The following is a 24,024-nucleotide window of genomic DNA, read 5'->3' as shown; positions in this document are numbered from 1 at the left end:
GGGGGAGCGGTTGCGAAGTCGCCGGGGGTGGGGGTGGGGGGCGGGGCCGGCTGGCACGTGACGGGGATGGGGGGGGGGGACGGGGCGCGCGCACGCGGCTGGGGCTGCGCAGCAGCAGTACCGCCCGCGCCCGCGCTCGTGCCCGACCGCTCGGGAGAGGAGGCGCGTGCGCGGAGGGAGGGCCGGGGGAGGGGAGGGCGGCCCGGGCGCGCGCGGTGCCCTGTGGGAAGCTGGAGGAGCGAGCGGGCGGAGGGAGGCGCGGATTCCGGAGCCACCGCCCCCTGAGGAGCCGCCGCGGAGCCGGGAGAGGTGAGCGCTGGAGGGAGGGGAGGTCGCGCAGCCAAGGCCTGGGCCGTGCGGGGGGGCTCTGCCCGGCGGGCCCCGATATCCTCAGGGACCCCAGCACCTGGGCGGGGGCGGGGTCCTGAGAGACCCAGGTGAAAGGGCGTGGGGACGCGGGGCACAGCCCGGGCAAAGGCGCGGAGGCGGGAGACCACGGGGGGGGCGGGGCATGTGTGGGAAGGGGAGGGAGAGGAGGGTGGGGGCGGGCACTTGAGTCCTGGCACGTGGAGCTTGACGTTTGGCGGGGGGGGGGGGGGGGGGGGCACCTTTAATTGGACACGTCCGTCCTGCAGGCCAGCAGCCGGAGAGAGGTCAGGGCTGGACAGGGAGAGGGCTCGGGCACATGACAGCTCTCGGGGCGAGGGTCTGGGGCGGGGGAGGGGGGGGAAGGGGCGTCTTCGGCCTCCTGCCCTTTGGAGATGGGGCTGGGGGTGGATCAGTGCCCAAGACAAGCGTGAAGACCAGGCAGGAGACCCTGTTAGGAGCCCTGAGGAGAAGCCCCTTCCCCAACTTGGCCCCATGAGCTGGACCCCTGGGGCCATCCCTGGCACTAGCCTCCAGCCCCTGCTGGCAGCGAGCCCGGGCACGGAGTGGGCTGTGCCAACTGGGAAAAGTGGCGTGTGTGGGGGGTGGGCATTCCTGGGCAGGGGCCTCCTGGCCTTCCTACTCTCCCCTCCCTCCCTTCCTGGCTACTTCTCTCCCTTCTCCCCTCCTTTCCTGTCTTCGCTCCCTTCTTTCTTCTTAACTTCCCTCCCCTCTTCCCTCCTTTCCTTCCTTCTTCCCTCCCTCCCTCCTTTTCCTCCTCCCCCCTCTAAGTAATGGGTGTCTGGCTGGAGGTGGGAAGTGGTCCAGGGGTCCTCCTTCCCCTTTCCTTCTCCCACACCCTGGGGCAGAGCTGGTGGTGAGCCACCTCACATTCACTTCATGCCCATGTGGGAAGCTTAGTTTGAGGCTGAAAATAAATGATCATTTTGGAAAAGGAGAAAGAGGAAGATAGACTCTGTGAAGCTCCGCCTCTTCTCAGTCCATGTCCTCATCCCCCTTAGGAGCCCCAGAGGCCTCAGCTTGCTGGAGAGGTTGAGGACATGGAGTCCTGGCATTGGGAGGGTCCACACCCTGGCAGGTCTAAGTGAAATGGAGCAGGAGCAGGATCCCTGACCCCCTTCCCTGTAAATGGGGGGGGGCATACCAGGTGGTTGGGGGGCAGCGCCCCGCCCCTTGACTTCTGTCCCTTTTGCACTTTGGGCCAAAGTCTCATCTGGGTCGTGCCAGACCCTCTTTTCTTGGGTTAACTGGCCCGGCCACTAGCCTTGTGTCATCGGTGCCTTTGACCAGCGTGCCCGCATAGGATCCTCATGTAGATAAGGAGCCTCGGCTCCAGAGATGTGACATTGCGGGGTCAGGGTCTGGCAGACCAGCTTCTTGTATTTTCATTTTCCTCCTGTCTTAGAGGAAGAGGAATCAGAGGGCCGTAGACTTAGAGATGTCTGGTACAACCCCCTCACTTTAATTATGGGGAAACTGAGGCTCATCAATGTTAAGTGACCCCAAGGTCCAACAGCTAGGGAATGGCAAAGCTGAGATTCGAACCTAGGTCCTTGGATGTGTGTAAAATAAGAGCTTCAAACCAGATGGTCTTTCAGTTCTAAACGTCTGGTGCTGTGCCCACTTGCCTCTGTACCATGATGCCCTTTGTCCCCCTTTTTCCCATTCCAATAATCCCATTCCTACTTTTTGCAGAACAGCCTTGCACCACTTATCCTATTAACCTGGAAAAAACAAGCTTAAGTCTCCCCAGGCCCGTGCCAAGAAAGCCCAACCTGAAGTTCTGTCCTCCACTCATGCTCTGGCTGTGAACCCCTGCGCCCCTCTCCTCCTCCTGTGGAGCCTCTGCCCCCTTCCCTGCCCCGCTCTCCTCTCCCCTCCCTATCCGCTTCCTCCAGCATTCATTCAGCCTGCATCTTTTCACTGTGCAGTTAGTTGTTGGGGCATGCAAGTTATCCCTAGGCTCCAGGAGAGTGAGGGCCACATCTGACCCAAACTTCCGTATCTCTCCTAGAACCTCCGCCGGGCCTCCTGCTCTGCACACAGCCAGTGCTTAATAAGTGTTTGCTGAATAGTGCTGGCAGAGGTCAAAGGAAAACCCAGGGCGCCAGCGGAAAGGCCGGGGACACAAGGCTCCGCACAATGAGAGTTGTCTGGCCTGATCTGGGAAGTGATAAGTGCAGACTTACCTTCCTCCCACATCCAGGGCCCTTTGTACAAGTGAGCTGTTGTCTCAATTTTCAGTTATTGAGATGTGGCCGTGACACACCCAGACCCACATTCTCCTTGTGAGGAGCTCATTTTCAGAACCCAGTTTCTTTTCTAAAAGATTTTTGAGAGGTTTTCTTTTGACATCACCACCTTCATTTCCAAATATATCCTTCCCCCTTCTCTCAGAGATTTATGTTGTTGTTGTTGGAATCTTCGTGACCCTACTTGGGGGCTTCTTGGAAGAGATACTGGAGTGGTTTCCTTCTCCAGCTCATTTTTCACATGAGGAAACTGAGGCAAATAGGGTCAAGTGACTTGCCCAGGATCACACAGCGAGTATCTGAAGCTGGATTTGAACTCAGGAAGAGGAGTCTGTTGTTGCAGTAATATAATTTGATGTAGGAAGACATTCAAAGCCCCTGGACAACCCAGCAGCACCCAAACTATGTCCTCTCATTTAGCTGGTTAATAAGTGTTTGTTAATCACTTACTATGTTCCACGCACTGTGCTAAGCGTAAGAGATACAAAAAGGGACAAAAGACCCTTGAGATCACAGTCTGCAAACAACTGCACACACAAGCCAGAGACAGGATAAATAGGAAAGTATTAACAGAGGGAAGGCCCTGGAATTGAGAGGGCTTGGGGAGGGCTTCTTCCTGTAGAAGGTGGGATTGTAGCTGGGACTTGAATTCTCAGGAAGGACGAAGTAGCCCCAGATGAGGAGGGAGAGTGTTCCAGGCATGGGGGCAGCCAGGGAGAATGGCCTGAGGTGAGGGGATCTTGATGTGTTGTGTCTCCTGTGTATCAGATAGAACCATACCCCTCCTGATCCCCATCCTCAACTGTTCTGCTTTGGCACTTTTGCACCCCTCTGTTCTTGGGGGGGGCAGAGGGGAGGGGATCCTTTCCCTCCCTTTTCCTAGTTCTAATGGCTGAAATCTCATTCTCCCAATGCCATCCCACAGAACCAGGGGAGAGGGAACCTCCAAGCCAGTGGGGCAGGTCCTTCTGGAATCAGAATCCTTTCTTCAGCCCCCAGGACAAGTGGGAATGGATGGGGGTGGGGGGCTCATCTGACTTATCTTTGGCTCTCATTAGGACATTTTTCCTTCCACCTCGTCTGAATCTCCCACTTCCATCCAGTGTTTCTTGTTCTGCCCTCTGGAGCAAAGCAAATACAAGATTAGAGTGTAGGTGAACTGTGGCCCTGGCATCCCCTTCATCTACACGTTGGTATCCCCTTCATCTACACGTTGGCATCCCCCTCATAAAAGGATGAAGAGAATCTGTTTGCTGAGACTAGACCGCATCTTTTTAATCACCATCTCCCCTTCTAGATGTTGATCAGCCTGATCTGCTCGAAGGTTTCCCCGGGAGTCTCAGTCAGGCTCTCTGGCAGCTTGAGCTCTTGTTCCTCTTATCCGTGGTCTCTTAAATATCACTGGCAGTGGCTCATCAGTCAGATTGGCTCATTTTTCAGTGGGAGAGGATGTGGTTCATCAGGGCCAGGTGATATGAATTTAGTCAGTGTGTGTGTGTGTGTGTGTGTGTGTGTGTGTGTGTGTGTGTGTGTGTGTGTGTGTGTGTGTGTGGCGGGGTTTGGAAGTATCTACTCTGTGTTAGGCACTGAAGCTTCAAAGACAAAATTAAAAAAGGACTTTCCCTCAAGAAATTTATCTTTCTTTTTTAAAAATCCCTACTCTTTAAATTTATTTTTGCAATTATATGTAAAGACAATTTTTTTTCATAAAAGTATTTTATTGTTTTCCAGCTACATAATTTCTAGTTTCAAATTTTTCTCCCTCCCTCCCCTCCATCCTCCCTCCCCACGATAGCAAGCAATCTGGTATAGGTTATATATGTACAATCACATTAAACATATTTCTGCATGAGTCATGCTGTGAAAGAAGAATCAGAGCAAAAAAGAAAAACCTCAAAAAACAAAAACAAACAAAAAAAGAAATAGTATGGTTCTATCTACATCTAGATTCCATAGTTCTTTTTTTCTGAATTTGGAGAGCATTTTCCATCATGAGTCCTTTGGAAATATCTTGGACCATTGTATTGCTGAGAAGAGTCAAGTCTATCATAGTTGATTAACACATAATGTTGATAATACTGTGTACAATGTTCTCCTGATTCTGCTCATCTCACTCAGCATCAGTTCATGTAAGTCCTTCCAGGTTTCTCTGAAATCTGCCTGCTTATCGTTTCTTACAGCACAATAGTATTCCATTACATTCATATATCACAACTTGTTCAGCCATTCCCCAATTGATGGGCAACCCCTCAGTTTCCAATTCCTTGCCACCACAAAAAGAGCAGCTATAAATATTTTTGTACATGTGGGTCCTTTCCCTTTTTTATGATCTCTTTGGGAAAAAGACCTAATAGTGGTATTGCTGGGTCAGAGCTGTGCATAGGCTTTATAGCCCTTTGGGCATAGTTCCAAATTGCGCTCCAGAATGGTTGGATCAGTTCACAGCTCCACCAACAATGCATTTGTGTTCCAATTTTTCCACAGCTTCTCCAACATTGATTATTTTCCTTTTTTTTGTCATATTAGCCAATCTGATAGGTGTCAGGTGGTACCTCAGAGTTGTTTTAATTTGCATTTCTCTAATCATTAGAGATTTAGAGCATTTTTTCATATGGCAATAGATAGCTTTGATTTCTTCATCAGAAAACTGCCTGTTCCTATCCTTTGACCATTTCTCAACAATTTTTAACATTAATTTAAAAAAATTTTGACTTCCAAACTCTCTTCCTCCCCTCCCTAACACTTACATTCTTTAAGGAGAGAGAGACAGTGTGTACACCTGTATCATGTACATTCTAAATACAAATTAGGTTAAAGATAATCGGGAGGCATTTGCCAATGAGAGAGAATCAGGAAAAACTTCATAAAGAAAGTGACCCTTAACCTAAAGGAAGCCTGGGATTCTTTTTTTTTTAATAGTTACAAGACATATCTTGTTATTTTAAAAACTTTAATATATTTTTCCCAATTGCATGTAAAAACAATTTTTTTTTTTTTTTGGTGAGGCAATTGGGGTTAAGTGACTTGCCATGGGTTACACAGCTAGTAAGTGTCAACTGTCTGAGGCCAGATTTGAACTCAGGTCCTCCTGAATCCAGGGCCAGTGCTCTATCCACTGCACCACCTAGCTGCCCCAAAAACAATTTTTAACATTCGCTTTTTAAAAATTTTGACTTCCAAATTCTCTACCTCATTCCTTCCTCTCCTCCCTCCCTGAGACCATGAGCAGTTCAATACAGGTTATACATGTGCAATCATGCAAAAAATATTTCCATATTAGTCATGTTGTGAAAGAAAACACAGACCAAAAAAAAAACCACATAAAAAAATAAAAGTAAAGGACAGAGATGAAATCCTACATGAAAGAAACAGGAAAAGGCTTATGGAGTGGGGGAAGAGATGGAAGAGGAGCAGGGCAGTAAATGAATTTTATACTCATCAGAAAAGGCTCAAAGACCTTAAACTCATCAGAGCTGCCTCTAGGAGGGACTAACCCCCCCCCCCCCTCAACTGGGTGGAGTAATCTATTTAATCTGGGCAGTAAATGAGCCCAACACTCCTCAGAATTGGCTCAAAGACCTCAATCTCATTAAAATTGGCTCAAGGAAGGAATAATGTACACACTCAATTGCATGGAGTAATCTCTCTAACCCTGCAGGAAAATAGGAGGGGAAGGGGATAAAGAGAGAAGGGCAAAAGAAGGAAGGGCAGAGTGGGGGAGGGGACAGACAGAAGCAAATCCCTTTTGAAGAGTGACAGGATGAAAGAAGATGGATAATAGAATAAATATCATGGGGAAAGGAATAGGATGGAAGGGAAACAGTTAACAATAGTAATCATGAAAAAGAGAAAAGGGGGAAAATTGTACAAAAAATATTTATAGCAGCTCTTTGTGGAGGCTAAGAATTGAGAATCAAGGGAATGTCCATCAATTGAGGAATGATGGAAAAAGCTGTGCTATATGATTGTGGTGGAATGGTCATGTGCTGTAGGAGATGACAAACAGGATGATCCCAGAAAAACCTGGAAAGACTGATGAACATCGATGTATAGTGAAGTGAGCAGAGCTGGGAGGACATTGTGCATAGTGACAGCAGTATTGTTCAAGGAGCAAATGTGAATGACTTAAGTACTCTCAGCAGTGCAATGATCCAAGACAATCCCCAGGAACTAATGAGGAAGCTTACTCTGTACCCCCATAGAAAGAACTGATAAACAGATATAACCTGGTTGCGATCTTGTGGAGGGGGGAAGAAAGGGAGGGAGGGAGAAAAATGTGGAACTCTAAATCTTATGAAAATGAATGTTTAAAACTACCCTTACATGTCACTGGAAAAAATAAAATAAATGTTTGTTGCTAATAATAATAATAATAGTGAAAAATGGTATGCTTCAGTCTGCATTCAGACTCTATCAGTTCTTTCTTTGGAGGTGGATAGTATTTTTCATCATGAGTCCTTTGGAATTGTCTTGGATTGTTGAGAAGAGCTAAGTCATTCACAGTTGATCATTGTACACTATTGCTTGCTGTTACTGTGTACAGTGTTCTGGTTCTGCTCACTTCACTTTGCACCAGTTCATGCGGGACAATGAGGGTTAAGTGACTTGCCCAAGGTCACAGAGCTAGTAAGTGTCAAGTGTCTGAGGCCAAATTTGAACTCAGGTCCTCCTGAATCCAGGGCCAGTGCTTTATCCACTGCAGGTTTTTCTGAAGCTTATCATTTCTTATAGCACACTAATATTCCATTACAGTCATATATCACAACTCGTTCAGCCATTCCCCAATTGATGGGCAAACCCTCCAATTCTTTGCCACCCCAAAAAGAGCTGCTATAAATATTTTTGTACAAATAGGTTCTTTTCTCCTTTTTGGGGGGATCTCTTTGGGATACATAGACCTTGTAGTGGAATTACTGGGTCAAAGTATGCACAACTTTATGCCCCTTTGGATGTCATTCCAAACTTCTCTCCAGAATGGTTGGAAGTAGGGATTCCAAGAGGTGGTGGGGAGTGGGGAGAGCATTCCAGACAGGGGGCCTCAAGGACAAAGGCCTGCAGGAGGCAGATAGGGAGCCTTGTTTAACTGGACAGAAAATGTGTGATGAATCGGGAGAGGTTGGTGGAGCTTGAAATGCCAAATGGGGGGAGCCACTGGGCTTGGTGTATCGGAGTGATGTGTTCAGGCTTGACGTTAGGAGATGAGCTTTGGTGGCTGTGTGGAAGATGCCCTGGAGTGGGGAGAGACCAATGAGGAGGCAAGAGGGGATGAGGACATGTAGAGGAGAGGTGTTGAAGCGATTCAGTTAATCTTGCTTTTCACGTGTATTTTATCTCGTCTGTTGCTTGCTTTGTGTAGATTTGTTTGCGTGTTGTCTCCCCCATTAGAACGTGAACCCCTTGAGGGCAGGTGCTGTCTTTTGCCTCTTTTTGTACCCCTAGTGCTTAGCACAGTGCCTGGCACATAGTAGATGCTTAATAAATGTGTATTGAATGAATGAATGTACCATCTCTGGGCTGGGCCCTTTGCTGGGTGCTGGGGCGGTGGGGTAAGACAAAGAATGCAACAACCTTTGCTTGCAGGGAATTCTGGGGAAATCATAGAATTTGACTGATTGGACATTCAAGGAGAGTCAGCATGAGGAAGGTCGAGGTTGTTGACTCGGGTGAGGAGGGATGGCAGTGCCTGCTAAATGAAGTTGTGGGATGGGCGCCATCCCAGAAGGGTAGAAGTGGAAAAAGGGAAGCTGGTCACCCCATGACTGAGGAAGAACTGCACAACATCGCTATTGGTGCCTTCACAGCATAGAGAGGAAGTGAGGGGGACGGCTCCCAGCCCATCTGGATACGGGAGCCTGCCGAGGTGAGGAGGTGATAGACCGTCTGGGCAGAGCATACTGCATGTCCTAGCCGGCGGTGTGAAGCCCTGGGAAGCGTCCAAGATGGTGAGACGCTTTGGGTTCATGCTGGAGGAGGATCAGGCAAAGAAAATGTTTCTCCTGGAGAAGAGTTTTTGCTGGGGGTGAATGTGGCTTCATGTTCTTGAAAGGGCATCATTGTGGGCAGGAGGGGCTAGATCTGGTCGTCTCGGTCCCAGAGGACAGAGTTAGGAGCGAGAGGCGGAAGGTCCAAGGAGGCCGATTTAGGCTTGATTTGAGGAAAAACTCCCTCGCAATTGGAGGCGGCCAGAAGGGAAGAGGGTGGCCTGGAGAGGCGATGAATTCTCCCTCACTGGAGATTTTTCAGTCCAGGGCTGAAGGATCACACATCTGGTATGTTGTGGAGGGAGAAATTCCGGGTCAGTTAGGAGCTAGAGCAGATGACCTCTGAGACTGCGGCCCTGGGCCTTTCCTGGGTGAAAAGCTGCCATTTGGTGCCTTCCGGTGCCACTTCTGAACTCTGCCTTTGTTCCCAAGGACTTCTAGAGATCTGAGCACACGTGTGCTCATCCTCTTGGCTCACCTGCCTTCAGGATCCTGGAGTTCTGGGAATTTGGGCAAGAACAGGCTGGACAGCGAGCACACTTCATCTGCTTTCAATGGAGGCAAATCTCATTGCTCGGAACTTGGTGACCCTTGGCTGTGGATGCGGCTGAAGCATTGAGGCACCTGAGGGAGGGGCAGCATGGGTCAGGCAGGTCAGGCCTCCCCCCCCCCCACCACACACACACACACACACACACACACACACACACACACACACTGTCTCCCTCCAGCCTCGATGGAGTTTTGGGCACCGCAGTCCTGCCAGCTCGGTGCCCTCAGCCATCACCCTGGGAAGCCACCCTGCTCCCACTGAGGATCCAGAGAAGAAAGGCAGCTGGGCCTGAAGGAGAGACACAGAGAATACAGATAAACATAGAGTTATTAAGCACCTACTGTGTGCCAGGCACTGTGTAAATGCTTCACAAATGTCTCATTGGATCCTCCGCACAACCCTGGGAGGGAGGTGGGATGATTACCCCCATTTTCCAGGTGAGGGCCAAGGCAAAGATGAAGTGCTTGCCCGGGGTACCCAGCTAGCCGGTGTCTGAGACAGGTTTTGACCTCAGGTCTTGGTGATTCCAGGGCCAGTGCCTTCTGTCCTGTGTGCTAGTCCTTGGCCTGCCCCCAGGGACCACAGGACCTTTTCATCTGACCTGCCGCTGAAACCTTCCTGATGGGTTGTCTCCCCCATTGGAACGGGGGCTCCCTGAGAGCAGACCCTGTCTGGCTTTTCTGTTTGTCTCCTCAGTGCTTGGTACATGGGAGGTGCTAAATAAATGCTTCATTCCTTCTCGGTGCTTAGTACATGGGAGGTGCTAAATAAATGCTTCATTCCTTCATTGTGTCTCTGTGCCTTGTGCTGGGCAGCCATCGGCTTCATTCTGTGAGCAGCAGGAGGATGTTTCAGAATGAACAGGATCCTCAGTCAGAGCTGGCCGGCATCTTCTGGGGGCTTTGCTTCATCCCCTTCCCCCACAGAGGTCACACAGGCACGGTCTTCGCCACGTCTCCAGGCCCGGCCCCTGTTCCCTAACTGTGGACAAACCCCTTTATTCCTTTGTTCCCTCGTTTGCTAAGGAGAGCTTTGTCTTCTTCTGTCAGGGAGCCCTTGATATGTGTCTGCTTTGTGCCAGGCCCTGGGTGAGGCTCCCAGGTCACCAGGACAGAGTGTGATGATGCCGGCCTTCCACAAGCTTTTGTCCTTCTGTGGGGATAAATGTGCCCAGGGTATCCATGCAGTCTGCATATGGAGTGAACACAGCAGCAGCCTGGGAAATCAGGAGAGACTTCTTAGAGGGGGCGGCGGGGCTTGAGCCGGGTCTGGAAGGGAGTGAGGGCTTCTGAGGTGAAGGTGAAGAGGGGATGCTCGGTATGGCCAGGGCAGGGGCCGGGGTAACAGCCTGGGCAAAAGCACAGAGATGGGAAAGGGAATATTGGGCCACAGAAGGCAAGGAGGAGGATGGTTGGCCTGGATCTCAGAGGGTGCAAAGGATTCTGTAGACATGATCAGCCTGAAAAGATGGTGGGGCCAGGGGGCAGCTAGGTGGCACAGTGGATAGAGCACCGGCCCTGGAGTCAGGAGGACCCGAGTTCAAATCCAGCCTCAGACACTTGACACTTACTAGCTGTGTGACCCTGGGCAAGTCACTTAACCCTCATTGCCCCGCCAATAAAATAAAATAAAAAAGATGGTAGGGCCAGACTAAAATGTTACACCCAACAAGAAGGGGAACAGGCATAGCTTCCATGTAGGCATGCTCATCTCCACAGCCATCTTAGAGAACTGGTCACTGTAACGAGATGGAATGAAGCATTTCTTTACCTTGAGGCTCCCCCTTCTAGGAAGCACATTTCCAAGCAACACCGGGAGTAAAAAACATCTTTGAGGAATCTTATGACTGGAAGAAGATGGGGGGCCCCATGGCGAGACATGGCCAGAATGTTCCAGCAGTGTTCCGGAGGCCTCCAGCCAGTGGGCAGACCCCCGGTGGTGAAGGTGTCTCGGAAGGTGTGTGGACAGGTTCCCCAAATCAGCGAATGCCCGGAGTATTTGAGGAGAGCTTTAAAAAGGGCCTTGCCAGCTCTCTGTGAAGCACTCTGGAAATCGACTCCGTGTGGTCATCTTCAAAGAACAAAAATAGAAAACTCAACTGGACAAACAAGTTTGAGAAAGCACATTCTCTCTTGTCTGAAAGAGTCAGGTGCTTCCCAACACCAGGTTAATGAAGTCCTAAGAAAGGTGTACTTGGGCTCTTTGTCATATCCCCTTGGTTAAGAATGATCAGCTCAGGATCAGCATTATTCAGTGGGAACATGGAAGCGTTCCGAGTCGCCCGCAGAGCATCTTTCTGAATAAAGCAGGGACACAGCAAATTTAAAAGCTCATCTGATAAATGTGAGTTAACCGTTTAGTGACTCCTCCAGTAAACGTCAGCCGCGTTCAGCATGATATTGAATCAGGATGCCACATCATCGGCTTCCTCAGTCTTCCCTCTTAGCAGACTTTTGGTACAGGTCACGGTCTTTGAATGAGTTAAGTCAGCAAGGACCACTCTCTGTTCTTCCCCAGTGCGGAGTCCTATGGTTCTGCCTGCCTCTTGGGGGAAGGCAAGAAGGGTTTGGCTTAAAGAGACATCCGGGGTCTCAGCAGGGATAACTAAAGTTGTGTGGCTGAGGGCGTGTGGGCAGATGGATAGAATTTCTCCCTTTTCCATTCCTGTCACACTTGATCTGGATTCGTTATGTGGATCTGACCAACACTTCAGCCCTTCAGGGCCCGAGCTTCCCTTTCATTTGTGTTCCCCTCCTGGACTCTCCGAGGTCCCGTACAGAACATTGGCTGAAGGAGGGTCTGACTGACCGCGGAGGCAGCTTGTTTGCTCAGCCCTGTGGTCGCTTTGCATAGCTCTTGTTCCCTGGTTGTGTCCGGGATGGTTATTCTTCTTCCTACCAGCTCCTCCAAGAAAGGAAGGCTTACTTGGCATTCCTTTTTACACTGGAGAAAGCAGAGGGGGCAGAGGCAGGTGCCCAGTGCCCACGGTTCCTGGCCAAGGTTGGTTTCCAGCTCCTGACACTGTTCCACATCATTCATTGTTCCTCTTGAAAGGGATGAGATGCAGGAGCTGATGACTTAGGGTGTCAGCCATTGGCGTTTGCGTGGCACTGTATGGTCTACAGAATACCTTCCTCACTCTTGCTGCCTTAGCCCATCTGGAGAGTGGCAGAGGGCAGAGGGTGTGCTGCAGAGAGGCCAGCTTCAGAGCCAGGAGATGGGTTTGGTGAAGAGTCAGAGGCTTTCTGTTGGGGCGTGAGCCTGGGCTCTCAAGGCAAGGCTGAGCATGAGCTGGGCCGGGTCTTAGTGGCTCATGAAGGCCTTGGGGGTCTTGGCTGTGACCCTTGGCTATAGTTTGTCCAGCTGAGCTGCTCTGGCTTAACTTTCTGCTCCTAGCCCCTCCTGAAGTCCTTTTGCTGTGCTGTGGAAGAGTGCAGCTCTGCCTTGGCAGAGGGCAGGCCGATACCCACTCACGCAGTGCCAGGCACTGGACCTGGCAGGCCTTCTGCCTCTTCTCTTTATTTCCTGTTCAGGCCTAGGGCTGGTTGCCATGGAGCCAGGTGTGATTCGAAGACAGGGCAGGACTACTCGCCTAAGAGACTCCTCTTGCTTCACTGCTTCCATTAGATTTTATTTCTGTGCCTCAGTCCCAATCTTTTACACATTTTTATAATGTTATTTTGTGATGCCTTTCACTTTTACATTACTTTAATTCTTGATTAGATCCTCCCCCTCATCTCCTCCCTAGCAAGCTCTCTCTCTGATCAAGATTAACAAAAAAAAGGAAATGATGGTTTAGCAAAACCAACCAACACATTTGATAGCGTATGCACTATTCCACACCCACGGGCCCTCACCTCTGCAGTGAAGAGAAGGAGGTTTAGCCACTTTGTCTTGCTTTAGCTTGCTCTGCCTGATACTTTGCTTAACCCTGGCTTAGGGGCTAGGGTATGAGGTTGGGTGATGATCGTCTACAGATGGGTTTTGGGAGTAGGTGGAGGGAGAGGGAGAGGGAGAGGAAGAGGAAGAGATGCAGGTTGGGAATGAAGGATGGAGAAGACTTGAGCTCCTTAACCTGTCCCAGGTAGAGAATGTCCTCTGTATCAATGCTAACTAGCCATGGGAACTTGGACCGATTCCTTTCCTGGGCCTCAGTTTTCTTCCCTATAAGATGTTCCTGAGAACATGGGCATCATCTCACAGGGTTTTGTGGAGATTGTGTTTTCTGGATCGTCAAACCCTCTCAGAATCAGCAGGGAGAGTCGGTTACTGCCCGCTCCCTTCCGCCCCGCTCTTTCTTTCCTTGAAACACTCTGTGTTGGGGCAATCCTCGCTCATTTTCCATAACTGGTTTTGATTTGTTGTTGTTGACATGAGGAAAATCCCATACTGGCCCTGAGAAGTTTACTTCTTATATCCTGAAGGAAATGGCCCCAGGTTCCTTCCTCCCTGATTTATTGGATGGGCTTGTTGAGAATAGTGGGTGACATGATGGCAAGCTGCGGCCTTTGTGTTTGCGTAAGTGGAAGCGTAATTAGCGCTGGCTTTTGCTTCTTGAGAGGCAAATTAGATGATGATTTAAGATAAGAGTCCCCTGAGAGGGGGGACTGTAGCAGTTTAGCACGTGTGGCAGCAGCTGAAGGGAAAATATGACATGCGGTGCGAATGGGGACATAGAACGTATGGAAACCATGTGCACAGATGCCTTTTGGCTCTGAAATATGGGCTTTTGTAAACGGATCCTTAACTCTGGCCCTTCTTTGAGGTGCCATCTTGTTGTGGAATTTCCCCTGACAGCTGGGCCAGTGCCGTGCCAGGCTGCCTGCTCCTGCCAAGCTGGGCCTGGCATGGAAGGTTGACCAGGCCATGATGAGGCTCATGAGAAGGGCCCACTGAGGCTTAGCGGGACTGGGAGTCATAAGGGTGGAGGAAGCAGGGAAGCTCGTGGGGCTGGCTGGAGCCTGGAAGTGGAAGGGTGCCCAGGACTGACGGAGCCCCCCATTCCAAGTTTCCCCTCAGCTACCCTGTTTGGGCTTAAGGGCCTGGTCTCCACTGGAGGTTTTCAGCAGTCAGAGCTGATCCTGTGAGTGTGACCAGCTGCCCACTGTCATCCCCTAATAAAAAGCCTTCCCTCATTCCCTCACATCTCACCCTTAAGTCACTGACCATGGCGTATTGGCATATTTCATATTGGAGTTGTCAGCGTCTGCTAGACTGTAAGCTTCATGAGGGAAGGAGGTCCTGCATTATCTACATTTTGTGACTTTCCCCGTAGAATGTTCCATCTACAGTAGGTATTTAACAAATATTGGCTGAGTCCTCGAATGAATCTTGTCAACTCCTTGGACATTTCAGGGATATTTGATATTTCTTCCTTATATTATTGTTAAGGCCATGAGGTGTAGGGTCTGGCTTTGGACTTAGATAGCCAGGCTTCTAGCTCTGCCCATCCTCTACTAGTGGTGTGACATGTGAATTCTGTAGTCACTTAGGACCCTGGACAGCCTTTCTTTTTTTTTTTTTTCCTTTTGTGGGGCAATGAGGGTTAAGTGACTTGCCCAGGGTGACACAGCTAGTACATGTCAAGTGGTTGAGGCTGGATTTGAACTCAGGTTCTCCTGAATCCAGGGCCAGTGCTTTATCCACTGTGCCACCTAGCTGTCCCCTGGACAGCTTTCTAAGATGGTGAGCTTCAGCTCTGTCCAGGTGGAAGGCGTTTCCACACGAATGAAATCACCCTCGCCCTTCACAGAAGTTCTTACCTGATAAATGCTGTGAGACATTCTGGGTTATCCCATTACTTCTCTCTAGTGTCTATTTAACACACGAGTAGTTTTGTTTCTTTTCCATTGAGATGAGGGTTGGGAATGTGGTGGCCCATCCCAGGCTAGGCTTTGGGCAAGGCTGGGCTCTCGATGTTACGATTCCCACCAACCAACTCTTGCTTTGAGTCAGGCTTTGCAGGGGACAGATAGAAGCCCAGAGAGGGACGGAGGCTTCTGAGCCGAGGAGGCTACATGATGTCTAGTTCAGCCAACTGGGTCACTGAATGAGGTGAATTTCTTCGTGATTGTTTCATGTCGGGAAGGGTGTGACAATGGGGTAATGAGAAGCCAGGCTAGGAGCCAAATAACTTTACCACCTGAATTGTGAGGTAATTCCTTAGAAATACCATTCCTGGAGATTTTGATATCCTGTGCTTTGTGAAAGGGACTATGTGGGAAAACAAAGATGAGTGTAATGCGTAGTAGTACTGGGAGGAGTTTGGCCCCTGGGCCCTCTTGACACCTGTGCATGGTGACCTCCTACTTGCTGTGTGTATGCACTATATTTCCTCTTGATTTTTTTCCTCCTGTCCAGGTCTTGTTCTGTTTCAAACTTCCCAATCAGTACATATATTTCCCCCAGGGCTCCTCAGAAGTGACCTTGAATCTTAACTCTCATTTTCTAAGGAATCTCACTGGATAACCTGATCCTTATTCCTTTTGTCACCAGAAATTCTGCTGGGGGCTGCAGGGACAGATTGTGATTCATCTTGGTTCCCTGTAGGGTCTAATACTGTAGCACTATCAGAGGCCAATGTTGTGCGTGTCCTGAGCCTTGGCAACTGATAAATGGTGAGCCAATTGAATCTCACCCCTTTCGAGTCAATGAGAATTTATTAATTAATTACCAATGTGTGACCTCTTAAAGGTCACCCAAAAGATAGAAAGAAAGGGGACCCAAAGATGGAAAGAAAGCAGCCAGGTAGGAAGAGCCTTGAGGGGAATACTAAGATACAGTCAGCCCTTGCCCTCAGAGATCGAGCAGTCTAATAGAGAATAAGACATGAGCCCAGACTACGAGTGCGAAACTTCTGTTAGGTGAAAATTCTTCCTGTTAGCTCAGGGTGAGGGCTACAAGAGGCCCAGATGAGGCCACTGAGTTCAGTTGGTGTGCGTGGCGTGGCCTCCTCATGGGCAGCCTTGCCCACCTTACCATGCCTCTGCCCTGGCCTTTGCTGCTGATGGGTGAGGCCCTGTCCCTGATCTCTGTCTTGTGAGGGGCCCCATCCAGGCTCCCTTCCCTCCTAGCTCAACTCAGCTCACTCTCTGCATTGCTCTGCCCCCCCCAAGCCTTGCCCCAACAGAGATCCTCTCTCTTTGACCCTATTTCCCAGCTCCCTTTTATGTCTTGTCTTCTTGAGAGCAGGGGCAGCTTGCTTTATTTATCTGTAACCCCAGCACTTAGCACAGTGCTTGACATGCAGCAGGTGCCTAATAAATGCTATCTGTTTATCGCTGTGAGGTCAGCTGCAATGGCACACCTTCTTAGCCAGTCATCGGGTCAGAGATTTTGAAGAAAGGGCCCTAGAGATGTTTTTTTTTTTTTTTTTATGGGGTAATGGGGGTTAAGTGACTTGCCCAGGGTCACACAGCTAGTAAGTGTCAAGTGTCTGAGGCTGGATTTGAACTCAGGTACTCCTGAATCCAGGGCCAGTGCTTTATCCACTGCACCACCTAGCCACCCCTGCCTAGAGATGTTTTAATCCAAGCCCTTACATTTTACAGTGGTGGAAACCGAGGCCTAGAAGGGACTTGCCCAGGGTCATAGAAATCAAAAATGGCTGAGCCGGAAATGGAGCCCAGGTCTCCCAGCTGGTTCTGAAGCTGGCTCTTCCCACTGTTTCGTGATGCCTCAGGGAATGACCACTCATCTTTGAAAATGAGTAATACATCCCTAGGATATTTGTCCTGAGAGATCTTCACGTACTCATAGATGATTCACCCTTTGGCTGAGCCCACAACCGTGATTAATTGCAGGAAGATGTGATTGGCAGTTGGATGAAGCCGGGCGGGAGGTCCGCCTTCATCCCTTTACTTAATCCAAGAAGTCTCCCGCCAGCTAACTGGGAATAGGAGTGATTGCCCCACCCTAACCTTCTGCCAATGGTCTCTCTCCCTTATCCCATTACTTTCCTGACACTTTGTGCTTTGCCTATTGGATTGGGCCCAGCCCAATAGGCTTTGCCTATTGGATTGGGCCAGCCAGGTGGTCTCTCTCCTGGACTGAATTTTAGTCACATCTCCAGGATCTTACCTTCTGATCATCTGCAGTCTCTTACAACTAAATGTCCTGAGTCTGGAAGAGCAGAGAATGGAAGGAATTGCCCAACATTGCCTTGCGTCCCCCATACTTGCCCTGGGAGATTTTTGAAGTTGCACAGGTGCTTTGGGAACCTGAGGTGGATGCATTGGCCTGGCCTCCCATCCTACCCTGGAGAGCCTGGCCCAGGCTAGAAAGGCCTGATGGGTGAAGCTAATGCCCGATCAGGGATTTCTCACCTCCCAACGGTCGGTATCTCTGGGTCATTGAGAAGCCCATCATGCATTGAAGAGCTGACCTTTTGGCCACTCTCCTCACCCCTGCTTCCTGAGCTGGCAAGAAACCAAACGGGAGCCCAGAGCTGGCTTTAAGGAAGCACTTTTGGTCATTGAGGAGGTGCGGGCACGAAACTTGGAAAGGAGAGCAAACGTTGAATAAATCTCCAACATCTGAGGCCTTGTGCTCGGAGCTGGAAGCTGGACATTCTGAGATGAGGAGCTAACGTCCGGGGGAAGATGAGAGGTGGGCACATAACTGTCGTGCAGATTGGAGCAAGGACAACGAGTAATTAGCCATACAGGGGTCTGAGGTCTTGGCCCCTCCCTGCCTCCCCTCCTCTGGCTGGGACCACTTGCTGGGGATGTCATGGAGGGAATTTGTGTTGGGTGTAGACAGAATGGGATTAGCGTTAGAAAGGAGGGTCTCTAAGACTGTGTGTGTGTGTGTGTGTGTGTGTGTGTGACACCAACGGATATACAAAGGAGGGAGGGACCCAGCCTCTAGCAAGGCAGTCCTCAGCATCAGTTACCAGAGGGGCTAGGTTCATTCTGCTCCGTCCCATTGGAGGAAGGCTTTCAGCTCAATGTAGGATGAAAAACAAAACAAAAGCTTTCTGTTCCAGATGTCCCAGGGGATGTGTAACCCTGAGAGGTGCAGGAGGCCCAGCACAGCAGCAAGAACCCAGGGATTCCTGTTCCTGTCCTGCTGATGTACAAAATGGGGGAGTCACAGCAGAGGGCCTCTGGGGCAGGGCACAGCTTGCCCTTTTCCTCGATGGGAGCCCTTTGGAGTCTGCAGCTTCTTGAGAAGGAATGGAAGGTCTCTTTCTTGGTGTCATGGCAGGGCAGAATGCCCGGCCCGAGCCACTGCCTGTACCGGGACGGGCGCTTACTCTGTCTGGGGTCACTGACAGGAGCTCGGCCTTCCCTTCCCCCGGCAGAGCTTCGGGAGTCACTTCCAGAGTGTCCATCATCTGTCGTGATGCTGCTGTCCTCTAGCAGTGGAAGGCACAACATCAGCAGCTGGTGGTGGGCAGAAATTGCTCCCACTTAGCACAGGACTGAGCACACACTGAGGTCTCTGGTGACGGAGGGCCCAGGCCTGGCCCCCAGCCTTATATGTGTTTAAGTCAGTGATGCGATGGAGGAACGACTTTAAGTTTGATGTTTCCACACTGGTCATTGCCACTTTTCCTTGGTGCATAGTATAGGGGGCTCTGGGGAAGGAGACAGAGGCTTTTCCTTCTTTGTAAGCAGAGATCCCAAGCTCTGTGGGGCCGATGCTGCCTTTCCTTTTATGCTTCTGTCTAAGCCCCTTTCTGTAGTTGCATCTCTGTATCCTCAGGGGCTAGTACAGTGAACCAGTGGATACAGTGTTGCACATGGAGCTAGGAAGACCTGAGTTCAAATCCTGCCTCAGATGCTCACTAGCTTCATGATCCTGGGTAAGTCCCTGAATCTATCTGTTTCTTCATATGTAAAATGGAGATGATAATAGCCCTGGCTCTTTAGGGATAACATATAAAGTGCTTTGCAAACCAACCTTCAGGTGCTATACAAACACTAGCTCTTACTGTTGTGATGATGAATAAACGGGCTTCGGATTTGGTGAATTGAATGTAAATCAGTCGGCTCTCTGGCATTTATTACTGCCTACCTGGTTATGTTTTACATAAGTGCACACGTATAACCCACATCCCATTGCTTACTGCCTCAGGGAGCGGGGAAGGAACCAAAACTCGAAAGAAAAATGTTTATTATTTAAAAAAATAAAAAAGTGGTGATAAAAAATCAAGTTCCTTCTAGCTAAAAAAATGCCTCCCTGGCACTGTGCCAGGCTCGGGGGTACACAGAAAGGCAACAACCAGTCCCTGCATCCAAGAAGGTTCACAGTCCAATGGGGGAAACACCTTGCAAACAGCCGGGTACAAATAAGAAAGAAATGTCTTGGATAAACAGAAGTTAATTGCTGTGATTCGGGAGGGCTTAGAGGGGCTTCTTGCAGAAGAGGGGTTGTCAGCTGAGACTTTAAGCAGGAACCCTGGGACCAAGCAGTGATGAGGAGGGGTGGGCATTCTGGGTAAGGGAAACAGCCTGTGAATCTGCTCAGAAAAGGGCAGGGGGCCAGGTCATGTGGGAGGAACAGCAAGGATGCCAATGAGGCCAGTCTGATTGGATGGAAGAGGACTGGCCTGGAGCAAGGTATGAGAAACCTGGAAAGGTTGGAAGAGAGGGCTTTGAAAACCAAGTGGGGTTTCATGTTTGATCCTGGAGGTGAGAGAGAGGGAGATGGGGAAGGAGGGAGGGAGAGAGGGAGGAAGAGGGAAGGAGGGAGGGAGAGAGAGAGAAAGGGAGGGAGGGAGAGGGAGACAGAGAGGGAAGGAGGGAAAGAGAGGGAGGGAGGGAGAGAGAGAGAGAGAGAGAAAGAAAGAGAGAGAGAGAGGGAGGGAGGGAGGGAGAGAGGGAGAGAAAAAGATGGTCTGATGTGTTTCAGAAATATCACTTTGACAGCTGAGCTGAGGATGGGCTGGAGGGGGAGGGAGCTGAGGCAGCTGACCTCACAGCACCTTTTGCCATAGTCCAGGCCTGTTCCAGAGTGGAGGCTGCTGTTCTTTGTCCTTCATTCCTGAAGAGGGAATTGCATTAAAGTGAGAGAGGGCTGTGCAAGGTCACCAACCTCAATTTCTCCTCCAAAGTTATCTGAATCCAGTGGTAAGATACATATCAGGATGACTAGAGATGGCCCTTGATGTTTAAGGCAATTGGGATTAAGTGACTTGTCCAGGGTCACACAGCTAGTAAGCATCTGAGGTGAGATTTGAACTCAGGGCCTCCTGACTTCAGGGCCAGTGCTCTTTCCAGTCTGCCGCATAACTGCCCAGGGGGCATATCCAAGAGGTGTCATGAAGGTAGAAATGACAAGGGGGGCCAGAGGTAGAGTGAGGAGCTGAGAATGGCACCTTGGCCGTGAGTCTGGGTAACCCAGAGGACAGTGGAGCCCTTAAGGGGAAAGGTAACGAGTTCACTTTGGGACTTTGAGTTTAAGGTTCCTCTAGGACATCCAGTTTGGGGTGTCTAAGAGGCAGCTGGAGACATGAGACTGGAGGTTAGGAGTTTGGGCCAGACAGTTAGGTCTGCCAGTCATCTGCGTGGAGGTGGTAACTGTAGCCACTGGAGGTGATGAGATCCCCAAGTGAAGCAGTCTAACATCCAGGTTTATTTGAAATGTTTTGAGTTCAAAATTCTATCCTTCTCCCTTTCCCTCTCCCCTCCCTAAGGTGTCGAGCAAGCCCATATAGGTTATCCATGTGCAGTCATGTAAAACGTATTTCCATATCAGTCATTTAGTGGAAGAAAACTCAAACCAAAAAAAGAAAAAGAAGGTGAAAAGTAGTCTGCTTCTGTCCACAATCAGACTCCATCCATTCTTTCTTGGGAGGGGGAGAGCATTAGTGAAGGGGAGTCTAAAGGGGGCCCAGGACAGAGCCTTGGGGAGTTGCCAGGGTTATGGGGTATGCCCTGGGGCAGATCAGGGAAGGGGCCTGAGAAAGAATGGTCAGAAAGGTAGGAGGAAGAGCAGCTAGCTAGGTGGCACAGTAGATAAAGCACCAGCTTTGGATTCAGGAGGACCTGAGTTCAAATCCTGCCTAAGACTTTACACTTACTAGCTGTGTGACCTTGGGCAAGTCACTTAACCCTCATTGGCCCTGCCCTCCCCCCCCCCCAAAAAAAAAAGAAAGGTAGGAGGAGTACAGGAGAGAGGGTCACCTAGAGGGGAGAGGGGGATTAACAGGGTCCAAGGCTGCAGAGGCCCAGGAGGGAGGGCCGCGGGTGGAGAAAAGACCCCTGACTTTAGAATGGACAGGAATAAAAAGGGTCCAGTTGGGAGCATTCTGCTCGACTTCCTCCTCATGAGGGCATGAGGCCCATCTGCCCCAGAACCATTCATGAGCACGTCTGTAAAGGGAGGGGCTGGGTTTTGTGCTTCCCACACCTTTGCAGCTCTCCCATCAGTGGTACTGTTTAAGCTCTGTCTCTGCTAGTAGCAGTGGCAGAGTGGCTTACTAGACAGAGGGCTGGCCCCTGCCCCAAGAAAGCCTGGGTTTGAGCACCATGTCAGACAGGTACTGTCGGGGACTCTGGGAGCTCTGGGCCAGAGGGTTAAACCTGTATCTTACAGACCACAGGCGGCTAACAGCACTTCTGAGTGCAGCCAGGACCTGATTAAGATGTTGGGAAATACTTAACGCAACAAATAAAAATGCACTGAAATGTGGAACATTACGTTCTAAAAATCAGTCAACACATGGCCCACGGCGATCCTTCTGTACCTCCCTGTGGCCCCGTTTCTACTTGAGTTGGACACACTTGCCCTGGACAACACCTGCAGGCTCGAAGCTGTGGCCCGCCTCGTCCCCGGGCCTGTCTTCCAGCACAGGAGGCACTGAGGTGATGGCCAAGTACTGGGAATTTCTTATTTTGAATTTCCAGGCCTGGTCACAAATCGTGTCTGTTCACTCTAGCAATGCTGCCTTGATGCCTGGTGGTCCTTGGGTGCTTAGCTGCATGGATTGTTTATATCGGGGCTGATGGAGAACAGAGAATGCTGGGACAAAGAAGCAGGAAAACCTCTCCAAGAGCCAGGCACAGGTGTCCAAAGAAGGCATTTCCTCCCTTTGCTAGCTAGTAGCTGAATTGTCCAAAAAAGAGGCCAACTTACAGATGTTCTTCCTTTTCATTTCCTGCCCCTGTTTTGTAGCTTTGGGTTTTTTGTTTTTGTTTTTGGAGGGGCTGGGAGGCAGAGATAGGCCTTTGTGAGGATCCTCTGATGTGTAGGATCCAGCTGTTGGGATTTGGATTTATGAAAAAGGGGAGGCCCACTGGTGAATTCTGATGTCAGCTGTTTTGGGAAAGGAGATGTTCCCATGATCTAGGAAATAACTAAAATGGTCGGCTCTTGCTTTTTTCCCCCTTCATCATTGGTCTTACTGGAGGGAAAATTCTCTTAGGTGATAATAGTAACAGATGCTAGAGGTCATTGAGCTGAATGTATGGGAAGGAGCCTGGCCTAAAAGGTGACTGATGACATCCCTTTTGTCTTCCAGAGGCTGAAGCCCAGAGTGACTCAACATGTCCCAGTCAGGCGATAAAAAGGTAAAGTGTCTTTGTTTTGTAATTAAACGTCTGAAAAGTGCATTCTGTTATGCAAAGGAGTGACTTTTCCAGAGAAGTTCACTCATTCGAATTAACCCGGAAAGGTGCCATGATTCTGATAACCAAACTTAATAACTTTATGAAGTATATCGTATGTCTACACGCTATTAGAATGATATAGATTCAGCAGAGAAATAAAATTTTCTTTTTTTTTTCTTTAGTAGGTAGAGTTGTAGATTATAAAGTTAGAAAGATTAGGAAAAAAATCTTTTTTGAGCTAAAGAATCTTTTAGGTGTTTCCTGAAGAGTGAAGGCAACCCGTCATTCTTTATGAATTAAGTATATGTGTACATTGATATACAGGTGCACCTAGTTGCTGTTTTCAGCTCTTTGCTTACAAGCTAGAAGCTCCCTGAATCTGCTTTTTTCTGAGGGTGGTAACCGGGTGGGTGCGAGAGCTCTTCAGGGAGCAGTCTGAATTGTAGGAGCCAGTACAGTATCATGGGAATTGAGTCAGAAGACCCAGGTTCAAATTCTGACTCTGGTGCTTATGGGAGAAGTGGTTGTGAGCAGGTCCTTGACCCTTTCTCCTCATCTATGAAATGGAGATTATCGTTGCCTTCCGTCCCTCAGAGGGTTAGAATGGGGAAAGTGTTTGTAGTCCTTGAATCGAGGTAGAGATGTACATAACCTTCTTGTTACTGCCACTTACCTTTGCCCCCTTGTTGGGATGTGGCTAGAGAAGACCCAGCTCTGTGAGGCTCGCACTTTTAATTTGCAGTTTTCATCACAGGAGCCTCTGCAGCTCTGTGATGCTTTTAAAAACTCCTGCCCTTGATTTGGTTCCTTGTCCTTGTGGGCAAAGGGCAGCTCAGGGCACGTCTTCCCTCCTTGAATGACCTTCATTTCTCCCTGGATCTGGAGGCTGTGGCCTAAGGAGGTTCAGCGGCTTAGCCCGGGACAGCTCATTGGGCAGGGGACAGCGGCCTAGTCACCTTCCTGGACCTCTTCCCAGCCTCTCCTGCCCTCCCACTGTGCCTCCCTTGTCTTCCTGGTAACAAGTCGCTGTCTTCTCATACTCCTCCATCTACCTGGCTCTCCCTTGAAGACCCTGTGAGCCGCCCACCTTGTCCTTTCTCTCCTGTCCCTGAGGCTCTTGTTCCCTGCCAGAGCCAGCTCTCACGCCTGCCGGCTCCCCTGCCATACAGGATGAGTTTGAGAACCACATGGCTGGCATCCACACGCCTCCACCTTTTCTGTTTAACCAGCGGCTCCCCAGACCATGTGGTGATGGCATGAGTCATGCCTGGCGAATGGAACAAGGAGCACTGAGG

The 24,024-nt window shown here is 49.9% G+C and overlaps 1 protein-coding gene across 2 annotated transcripts in view; it reads left to right on the top strand.

Moving 5' to 3' along the window:
• The first annotated feature begins 200 nt into the window (after positions 1-200).
• LOC122736701 (septin-2) overlaps positions 201-24,024 on the top strand; it is a 136,266-nt gene continuing 112,442 nt past the window's right edge. Inside the window, exons 1-2 of one of the 2 annotated variants that reach the window (XM_043979086.1) lie at positions 201-309; positions 22,642-22,690. In XM_043979086.1, coding sequence (XP_043835021.1) covers positions 22,667-22,690 — 24 coding nt within the window. In that variant the 5' untranslated portion in view covers positions 201-309; positions 22,642-22,666. Of the gene's footprint in view, positions 310-22,057; positions 22,187-22,641; positions 22,691-24,024 lie in introns of those variants that run through there. The other variant, XM_043979087.1, reaches the window with a different exon arrangement.

Source organism: Dromiciops gliroides, chromosome 1 (genome assembly GCF_019393635.1).
Source record: "Dromiciops gliroides isolate mDroGli1 chromosome 1, mDroGli1.pri, whole genome shotgun sequence".
NCBI lineage: Eukaryota > Metazoa > Chordata > Mammalia > Microbiotheria > Microbiotheriidae > Dromiciops > Dromiciops gliroides.
Note: the sequence above shows the minus strand (reverse complement) of the source record. Positions and strands in the feature narration are given on the sequence as shown.